Raw genomic sequence first — 10,879 nt, 5'->3', positions numbered from 1 at the left:
GTCACACACACACCTTCATATGTAAATTACCTCGCTTTAGGCTTTGTGTGTGTATGTGTGTAGATGCCACAAGTAAGCAAGTATTTAGCTTATTCGGTTAGTTTAATCTTTGTGCCCAGATGCTTGTTGAATGCTGTTGGCATTTCTAAAAGCATTTTATAAATAACTTATTTGCTTTTTGATTAGAAATGCATTCCTGCATCTCATGACTATGAATGTGTTCTATTAGAGGGGGGATTTGGCAATTTTTTTCTCAATAATTATGATTATTTTGAATTTGCAAGGGAAAAATTCACTAAATTAGGCTCAAAGAGACTCGCAGAAAAGAACATTTTTTGGTCTCAAAGTGACTCAGAGAAAAGGATATTTTGGAGTATAAAAAATTTAAGATTTGCATACTGAAGATCAAGAAGAGGGCATGGAAAGTCAAAGGAAGATGTCTAAATAGCTGCAGCTGATTTAATAATTGTCCGACACTTAGCGTCTAAGGCAATACTAGAAAGGTGCAGAAGTGCTCAAGCATTCTTGTTCTAGGCTTTAAAGTTTGAAGATCATTATATCGTAAGCATGAGGCAAACAATTCTGGGTTAGTAAACCCAACTTCTGACAAGTCTTCATCTGATAAGTGATAAGTTGGCAGAAAATCGATAGGGTTAGAGAAAGGTTGCCGAGGGCCAATTTACGCGCTGTGCTCATTGCGATTTGATAAAAAAATAAAAAGAAAATCAAAATTTATAGAAATTCAAACTAAAAACGGCAGTTATTTTAGTGATTGGAGAATATTGCGGTCAAGTGTTCGCCGAGTAGAAAGCAACCAACGACTTACATAGCTGCAATAAAAGGCATTCTAGGCAGAAAGTTGTCGCCCGGACTTTTATGTCAGCCAGGGCGAGTTCTGCGCGGCTTTGTGTGCGGAATACAAATTGAACATTGTAGTTTAATGGCTAGTAGAATGAGCAACGCTGCTTGGCATTAATTTGTATGCGAGTTTCGAAAAAAGAACGGTTGCGCGAAGGAAAGAGAAATAAAGAACGCGCAAAGAATGCATTCCAATGAACGCCAAACATGTAGTCACCACCCGCGCTAATAGAGTCGCATACGCGCTGCATGCAAGTGTTGGTGCGCGCTACTCGCGCCGGCAGTTGAACGACAACGTTGCGCATGCGTCACTTGCATAGCGCGAATAGCACAAAGTGTAGGCAAGGCGCGCAAATGTTACGCTATGCTTGTGGTTCCAGTGTCTATTGGCTGTGCGAAAGTGGTAACAAAAGCGAACAGCAAACAACTGTAGCGAAGCAAACGCGAAATGCAGAGCGCTGACTGTCGAAGAAACTGTGGAATAACAGAAGTCACAATGGAAATATGAAACGGCAAAACTACAACTTCAACAGTTAAAACGGCACCAGCTCTTGGCGACTAAAAGCCAGCGCCGCTATTTTCTGCCGCTAGCAAACTAGGCGCAGCAGCGCGGCAGCGGCATTTCTTGCGCTCACCAACGTCAGCAAATTGTGTTCGTAATGTGCGCTCAGCTTACATTTGCTTCTATGGCATTTGCTGTAGCGGTTTTCGCTTTTGTGCTTTATCTTTCGCGCTGGCTTTCGCGTGCTATTTACAAGACAACACAATTTAGCATTTCGTTTTGTTCGCCTCTTTATGGTTTTTTTCCCTTTAGCTGCAGTGCTGGCGCGCGCTCACATTGGCGAGAGCGCAAGCGCAGGCGTCGATTGACAATTATTGTTGGCTATATTGGCGCGCTCTGCAACGGCAGCCAGCAGCAAACGCGCGCAGCGACAGCGACATTTTCTTACATTGATTATTTGGCGTTGTTCGCCTCGCTCTGTATGCGGCGGAGGCAAGTGAGCGGCGTGGCTTGTCGCACAGGTGGTTGATGGCGCGCGGGCGCAGACGCGGCGGACGCTGGTGCGCAGCCGTACGCGTGCGCACGCTACACATGGCCGGTATAAAAAGCGAATGTACGTCAACGTACCACACATAGTCGGTCCCAGTGGTTCCCTGTCAGACGTTGTGCATATCAACGGCATCTTTTGGAAAAGCAAACGAAGCAATTAGAGAAAAAGCGAAAAGGAAATTCCATTTTCTAACCAAACGGAATATATCTACGAGTATTTAAGAGCATTAACGCCTACGCAGTCACTTTTTAGCGCGTTAAATTTTGTTAAAAACTAAATCCACTAAAATGAATAAGTTTTTGTTCGTGTTTGTTGCACTTTTTGGAGCCGGTATGTACAAAATCCACCACATATTTTTCTAGAATAAAGTGAAATGGAAAGTTAAGAATTGTAAAAAAGAGTAAAATTTTACAAGACTTTAAGGAAAAGCGGAACATTTGCTGCTTGTTCCGAAAAACTGTATAAAACGAGTATTTAAATACTCGTATTTGTTCGTGCATAGTGTGTTTAGTGCCACGCAAGGATAATGGCGATTGTGAAAACGCTTTAAGAAGTTCATTTTGAAAACGTGTAAAATGTTAAATTTTTGAGATTGTTTTGTGAAAGTTTTCGAAACAATTCGAGATGTGTTTTCATGAGCGCAAAGAAGTCATCAGTTTTCGAAAAAAAAAATTTCCATTCGAATAAGAAGTGATTTTTAAATATTTAGATAGTATCTTGTTTGTTTTTCATTGATATCAAGTGTTTTGACATCTACTTGATCGATTAATCGCTAAATCATAAAGTTTTTTTTGTAATATTTGAATACACTTCTTATTCTACAAAAATACCGATTATCATAAATCTTCAGTGTGAAGATTTACAAAAAGAAGAGTCCATATGGACTAGATTTTTTATTTTAAACTTAATCGACCATTTAAAACCCATGTAGTTTGTGAGCGAGTTTTCAGAAAATAATATTAAGATATGCTTCATTCACCTGGATTTGCTCCCAGTTTTTATTTAGAATTTTACTTTTGTCAAACATTCATCATATGGATAACCATAAACTAAAGGTCCTTTATTAAAATAATTGTATTTTTCTATATTTTTTAAGATTTCTCCTTGAACAACTCAACTAGTGAGTCCAAGTAGAGCATAAGGTGATCTTAGCTAATAGATGCAATACTCGAAATCCAAAAAAAGTTATTCTTGGTGATTTGATGCCACCAAATATTCGTCGCGCAATTCGAGCTGGCTTCCTTTCCAATCTGGTTAGTAATACACCCACACATTAGAACTAGAACCTCGCATCCTTGTGTGCGCTTACATTCAAAGCGCTAAACTCGATTTTCACAACTGTAGCTCTTTGCCAGGAATATGGATTTTCGCCATTTGCATAATGTGTGTAAAATATGTAAATATTAACTTTTAATGTTTGATTGTGCATTGGAGTGCTGAAGTGCATAAGCGCTCCTGTGCTTCTCCAGCGATTTCGTGCACTGTCAAACGCTCTCCGTAGCTCTGCGCCCGAAGCTGTTTATCGCAATTGAATTTTACATAATCGCGCAAATCGCTTGCATTTGGGAAATTGAATAAAATGTTAAGTAATATTGAGCCCAAATGGAGGAAAAAGCAGTCCGCTGCAACTTAGCCTTTGAATAAGAAAGAAGAAGAAATAAAATGTAGTAAATTTCCAGCCTTAAGACATAAGGCACACACACATAGCAGAGCATAGTAAGTTACCGTAAACCTAAGACACAAAAAAACAGTCACCACTCTGCCACTCCTCGCCTCACTTATGATACCTTTCGATATCTTTCGTTAGCTAGAGACAGCAAAGCGATTTAATTTAAATATTTTGTTGATCTCCAATGCACGTTTAAATCAATCACACGCAGCTCAACCTGTTTATTTACTAATATTATACAATTTACTATAAACGTGAGTGGTTGTTGCTCGTAAGTCTAGTGACACTTGCCACGCCTAGGCTCCATCCGGCTCGGCGCAATGGGCGTCGCAGATTTCGTGAGTGGCAATGCAGCCGAGTTTTCTAGCTGAGCGCTTACTATTTGTTGTTGTTTTTCAAATACAAAACCAAAAACCACTTCGTTAAATATCAGGAGCTGCTCGTCCAACCACTGTTAATCAGCTTTTGAGGCATTGAACTTTTGCCACCAACATTTGACAACTGAAGCTTTGGTTTTTACGGAAAATAATCGAAAAAAGTTTAAAGCCCAACGTTTCTTCTAAATCCCATTAAAGCAGCCAATTAAATAATTGCCAATAATAGGCTTAACTGGCACACTTAGGCTGCCGAGAGATGCCAACAACGGAGCTAATAAGCGACAAATTTCGGTAATCAAAGTAAAGAGCTATAAAGAATTGGCCAACTATTGCTCTTCGAATCGATGAAAAAATGTTATTATGTGGAAATGGGCTCAACCTCAACACTCACACTTACATAAGCCGCCCAAGTGGTCCAGTGGCCATGCTGTGACGCATAACCGGGCAATCTCAGCGAATAGCGCCACTAATGCAGGTGTGCGACTTGACTTGGGGCGCGCAGCGGTCGCTTTCAATAGGTCCAGCGATTGGCCAATCGTCGTCATGAAATATGAGTGCTTCGATTATAACAGCTCAGCATTTTGACATTTGATTAACGCACAAAGAGCACTTGTAAAGGCGATCGCGCCGATGGCCGATTTGGCCGGTGACGAGACACAATGGGCAGCGATTGCTCAATATGTGCCGCCGGCGCCGCACACGTCGACCGCAGCTGGCCGATCAGTGCGAAAAGCAAAGGTCAAGTGTGTGCGCACACGTCGCGTCTCCGCTGCGAAGGCGAACGCCGCGAGCAAATGAAGAGAAATAATTAATTTCATAAAAAGGGTAAAGAAAATGTTGATGTGATGGGACAGATAGCCAAAGCGCGACTGGTGAAAGGAAAAGTGTGGCAGGTACGGCGGGTGACTGGCATTAATTCCTCAATGAACAGTAAGCCGATTGTTAGCGGTTTATTTCGATCAAAAATTTGAATTGGTTTTGTGCAATGATTTAGCATACGAAATGGCCCGTGTAAAACTCGCTCGGGTTTCCTTTGGTAATTAGCCGCCATGCAGTGTTACACAATACTTTAATGACTTTGTTTTGAGTGGCGTTCGCTTTGGACTTTCACTTTCACATTCGATGAATTAGGAAGGGTAATTTTCCCGTGAGTTGCGAGCTGCCACCTGAAAATGTTGAGACTCTATAATTAGAAATATTCACTTTGAAGCTAAAACTTTTTTAAGTTGAAGGAACAGGTCTTTGCTAAATCGGCGATCATTATCTTAGTCATGCTAATATTTCTTATTGTTTCTATTTGCGGTTGCTTAGAAATTGTTTTCGTGTTTTAATGACTCGCTTAAGCGACAAAAGACCTCATTAAAGAGAAGTATTCAAAGCTGACACCAAAACCACTCAGAACAATAGCAAATCTTAATGCCAGCCACAACAATAACAATAACATCTATTAAAATCTTGGAAGTGTGGTGCGAAGGACCATTTCCCACTTGTGGAGGCTAGATGGTGGCTAAGTGCTTAAGTGAGTGAGTAAGTACTTGCGTATGCACGGTCGATTGTAATGCAGCGGCTGCAACAACAACAGCAATGAAACCAGTTGGCATTGAAGCCAAGCTTGTTGGACTGCAGCCGAGCGGTGGACGGCTAACGGCATCTGGTAACAGTGCGCCAACGACAACGACAAGCGCAAGAATGTTGCTGCGAAGATTGCTTGGTACAAAAACACTTAATTGCCGTGGTTTTTGATCGAAAAGTGCGGTAGATGGAATTCTTGTGATTTTTGCGGTTTTTCAGTGGAAATTAAATGATCCAATATTTTATATTCTTCCGAGCAGCGAACAATAGAGCTCTGTCCGAAACAAGAGCACTTCATTAGCATGCAAATTTGGATTGCTTCTCACGCACGAACGCAAATGCGGAATTGTTTTGCATATTTTGCACATTTTTCGGGTTTCAGTTTGAGAACTACTACTAGTAACAAGATCAGGCTTCACCACGTGCTGCTGATACGCAAACATGCCATATTTGACTCGTCAGCATTGACTCGATGGGTTAGACCGGTTCTGAGTAAGCTTGCGCGATTTTTCCAGAAAATGAAAGGCATCTCGTTGACGCGCTTGACGATTAACTTGCTGACCCGTAGACCTAAATCAGGTTCGGCTGAGTCATAAAAGTGGCACGCACTTACAAAGATACACAATCGACCGGTACGCGGCATTAAATAATCGATGGCATAAAGGCTTTTTGCGAAGACTCTTCATTCTTCATTTACATATGTAGCTCATAAACAGCCACAAGATTTGCAAACTCATTAATTACAAATTGTATGCGCCGCAACCGCGTATCCGGTTCTTTGGCGACGCTTCGAGCCAGCTTTGTGGCTAAATTTAGCAAATCGCCTGTGTGGCTGAGTGCTTGGCTGCCTTCTGTAATCTCTTGCGAACAAGTGGAAATACCTGAGGAGCGTGTTGAAACGAGTTTGATGGATTCTGAATCGCATAACTCGTACGATTGCTTAATGAGCCAGCTGGATACGTGTTGAAAGCCAGCAACAGGTTCACCTTTGTATAAAGGAAAGATTGATTGTTTGCAGACAAAACAATTTCTTACACCAGTTGTCAATAATTCTCTAAAAGTGAGCTCTTATATAGAAGGAATCGTATTCTTCGATCGTTGATCTGGAACAACGATACCTTATAACTTTGTGGCACGTCAGTACTAATTATGCGGCAGTAGAGGCGCTTCCTCTGTGAAAAATGGCGCTTCAGCGCAAGTACTTTCGACCCTTGCCTTATTGAGAATCGACGTTGAATAATTAAGTAATTTGAGGTAGTGCACATTTCGAAGCGACTACCGGCGGCGAGTGAGCGGACATGCGGCCAAATTGCATTTGCAACATTAGATATGCATGTACGTGTGAGGGCGCAACATGCACGTCACCGCCTCTTTTTCGGTGTGGCGCTGTTTTATGGCTTTGCGTGCGCCTTGTAACTGGCCGCTGCTCGTCTCCCGCCATAATTCGAGTGCCTTAAATTTACTGCAATATTCACTTCCGCCTGCTGTCTGCTCGTGTAATTGCATACCGCTGCTCCTCCATTCGTGCGCATGGGTGTGTGCGCATAGCGTTTCTCAATGCCAGCAGCTAGAGCTGGCATGCATCACTGCGCCGCGTCCCAATATCTATTATGCATCGAGGGTATTGAGCCGAGACATTCGCGAATCGACGCGCTGCGCATTGGCTGCCGTTTGGCGCTCGAAAGTGTTAATAACAGCCGGAGCAACAACAAAAATAGCTCACTTTTCCAATTTTTTCGAAGTGCATGAGTGTATCAGTTGCAAGCTGCATATATATCTTTCTTTTCGCGCACTCCGTTATTTCATATTTTCCTTATAAAGTCTGCGCGCTTGCAGTGGCACAACGGCGCGGCAGTGTTGCACAAGTTGGCGTGAAATAAAATCAATTTCCGCGTACTTTGCAACATGCTCCTATTTGCTTTCGTTGCTTTGCGCTTGCGAGCGCTCTCAGTCTCCGTCGCTTTCTTTCGGCTTTTCGTAATGTTTCGCTGATTTCGCTTATTGGCTAGACCACAAAATGGTTATGCAAAATAAGCGGAGCAGTGCAGCAGAGAGCAAAACGGTGCAACAGACGACTGTTGCAGCTGCTCCAAAACAGCAACGGTTTGTGTGAAAATAAAAGCGAAATTTAGCGGAAAATTGAAACAATGTGGCAAACTCCGATTTCACAATAATGACGTGATGCAAAATTACCACAACAATGCCATAAAATGCCGTAAAATGCAACTGACTGTTGCAGTGCAAAAGCTTTAACTAATGTTAATGGCTTGAAATTCCTTCAACGACCTTTCGGTATTCGCATAAACCTGAAAATAATAAAGTAAACAACAATAATTATAGAATACGAGTGTGAAAGCATTTCTCTAACTCATCTCGGCATTTGTCACACCTTGGGTAAGCAAATGGGCTCTACTTACCTCCAACACCACCGAATCTTTGCATTGAAGTTCCACCATGCGCTTTAAGTTATGGTTGTAGAACGGTTTTTTGCTTCTAAGGTTCAGTGACAACATGTTAAAAACCAGAGAAAGCATATATAGTTGTAGTCCATATTCTAATAATAGTGTGTTACAAAAGCCATAGATGGCTCACTTCTTGGTTTATGCTAATCGAGTTGTGACATAAACATCTCAACGCTTTCCGCCAGCGACCGCTCGCGCCACACGATTCACAGGTGTCATTGATTACAAATAGTAAGTATATCGATACATATAAATATGATATGGCAAAAGTGACGCGAGCTTGCCCTGTAGGACCCTTACTAATACGCAATCGTATAATATACTATTAAGTTACGAGTAGTGAGCTGATTTCAACTGGATTTGTCTTTCATGTTGTAGAATAATTATTTGTTTTTTGTAGACCCAAGACAAGTTGCTGTATTTAATATTTGTTAGTGCTTGTTTGGTATTTATTAGAACCGTGGCTACCGGGTGCCTACAGTTCCGTGTTTGTTGTCATTCATTGGCTTGTCTGCCTTGCTTTTGTTGCTGGTGTCTGCGCTGATGCGTTAAATTTGAAAAATATTGCATTGAATGCCGCTACTGAAGTGTGAATTTTGCGCTTCGGTTATGCGATATGAAATCGAAAAGTTTATGCGCTGTGAGCGTAACTACTAACTACTAGAAGATACTTGCATTGAATTGCTACTTTTCCACAATATAGCTTACAGATAACTTTAATGGAAGCGCAAATGTGCAGTTACCCCGTTATAAACAACTTGTTATTTGAAAATGAATAAAAATGCTCGAACTGTGGCAGAGCTTTGCAAGTATGTTTGCAGAATATAACCGTATACTGAATAAAGTACTTTGGCTTGAATATTTTTCTGCTGCCTAAAATTATAATAATTGGTTAGGCATCATATGAATAAATATCAGGAGCGCCTAAATACTTTCCTTACCTTAACTGCAATATTTTCAAGTCAACGCCTTCGCCTCCAAAGGCATTGCCATGCTTGATTAGACAAGGCAAAGGAACGAAAATAAAACAATTTAAACAGAAAATGCAAATTGCAGTAGCAGAAAGAGTTTCGCCCACACATCCCGTATTCACATGGCCATCGCCTTAGTATTAACACACCTCCACAAACATAAACATGAATACATAATGTACATATACTGGAGTTATTTTTCTCTCCAAAGTTTATTTATTTGAAAACCATTAAAGCTGGCTGGATGCAAACAGGGGCAACAAGTCTGTGCTGCGCTGGCATTTCACAACCTCGGCTGCCAGACCGCGCCCGCACAATGTGGCATGTCGTTGGACGGCTAGACGCGCTGTACATATAATGTTTACCTCTGTGTCTACAAACGGTCGTCTTGAGGCAGATGAGCGCGAAAGAGTGCAGCATCGGCCGCAAGAAACTACCAGAAGGGAAAAGCGAAAAATGCAACACTTCTGTTGAAGAAAAATCCGAAATGCAGTCAACTTGTCTGAGATCATTCCGATGGCAGCGCTTGCACACACCTGCATGCCTTTCGCAGCGCGCTGTGCCGTCCACAAATGGCAATCACAAGTAATTGCGCAGGCATTATTCTCTATCTACATTCATTTATATAAACATATATTAACATTATGCACTTGTGCGCGCTGGCTGGCTCGAGAATTTGCGCGCCACTGCAGAGATCGTCGCGGCGGAGGCAAATCGGCAGAGCCAGCAGACACAACAGAAGGTGGCTGGCGTTTAAGGCAGCTCAGCTGCTGGAATGCGCCCAGCTTTAAGTCTCGAACGAGTGCATACAACTCGGATTCGTATGTGTGAGTGTATGTGGCTTGGATATATTTACTTGTTTTGTGTGTCACAACAAGTTCTGCAGGAATGCAGTTTTGCAGAGGCGACTTGTTTCTTCTCGCTGTGGCACAGCAGCGTGTCTCCGGGCAACGCGAAATATGTGCGTACGTGTCTGCATGCTGTTAACAGCTATTTAGACACATCACCATATTTTACTCCACTCGCGGTTCTTTTACTTAGCGAGGGTCATATCGAAGTTTTAGGTTTTTAATCAAGAAATTCAGCAACAATGCGATGCCGTTTGCGCTTGCAGACACACTCATATACTTATATATGTAAATATATATACTTGTATTACATAATATATACTCCATATGCATATGACACACTGAAATGAGGATACATTTTTCTGTGACATTTCCCGCGCATGAAATGCCAAAAGTTGCCACACGTTGCCACACGTTGCCAGTGATTGTAGTTTATTGTTGTAATTTATCATGAACAAGCGAACAACAAAGCGTGTCAGCGCCGTGCGCCTGCTGCCAGTGTGTTGGTGCGCACGTAAGCAACACATGCTTGTCACACCTAAATTTGCAGCATGACTGGCATTCTTCCGCCAACAGCTGCTGGCCCAGTGCGCTTGCAATGCCATTGTGTTGCAAGTAGGCGTCGGTGCATGCCAAGCCTCGTTACTTTAATTGTTCAACTGATGAGGTTGTAAAGCCATATTCAAACGAACTTCTCTGTCTGTCTATTTCCGGCTTTTATGGTGCTTGAGCTTAGAGCAGATAACGAAACACCCACAGACGCTCGTAAAAAACACGCAAAAGTCAAGAATTTGTTTTTCTTTGAATTTGAAATTTTTAAATATTTTGTTGCTGCTTTGGATTGCATCTTCTTCTTTTTTGGCGTAAACAACGCTTACTAGGATATAGTCGATTTTACAACAACCTGAGGCTGGTTTTTTCCTTTCATTCGGAGTGGTTTTACGTGGCGGGTCCCAAAACCAGCGCACAACCCTGGGGAGGGATTGCACTGTTTGTTTAAATTATGAAATAATAATTGCTGGCGAGTAAAAACATAATTAGCACCCAGCAAATTGACGCCAACCTTTTTT

At 41.9% G+C, this 10,879-nt stretch overlaps 1 protein-coding gene across 2 annotated transcripts in view; it reads left to right on the top strand.

The window, feature by feature from the left end:
- The first annotated feature begins 2,004 nt into the window (after positions 1-2,004).
- Positions 2,005-10,879, top strand: part of LOC126760702 (protein obstructor-E) — a 30,527-nt gene continuing 21,652 nt past the window's right edge. For both annotated transcript variants that reach the window (XM_050476551.1, XM_050476542.1), the window contains exon 1: positions 2,005-2,240. In XM_050476551.1, coding sequence (XP_050332508.1) covers positions 2,198-2,240 — 43 coding nt within the window. In that variant the 5' untranslated portion in view covers positions 2,005-2,197. The remainder of the gene's footprint in view (positions 2,241-10,879) is intronic.

This window comes from Bactrocera neohumeralis, chromosome 2, assembly GCF_024586455.1.
Source record: "Bactrocera neohumeralis isolate Rockhampton chromosome 2, APGP_CSIRO_Bneo_wtdbg2-racon-allhic-juicebox.fasta_v2, whole genome shotgun sequence".
NCBI lineage: Eukaryota > Metazoa > Arthropoda > Insecta > Diptera > Tephritidae > Bactrocera > Bactrocera neohumeralis.
This window is presented reverse-complemented; position numbering and strand designations above follow the sequence as displayed.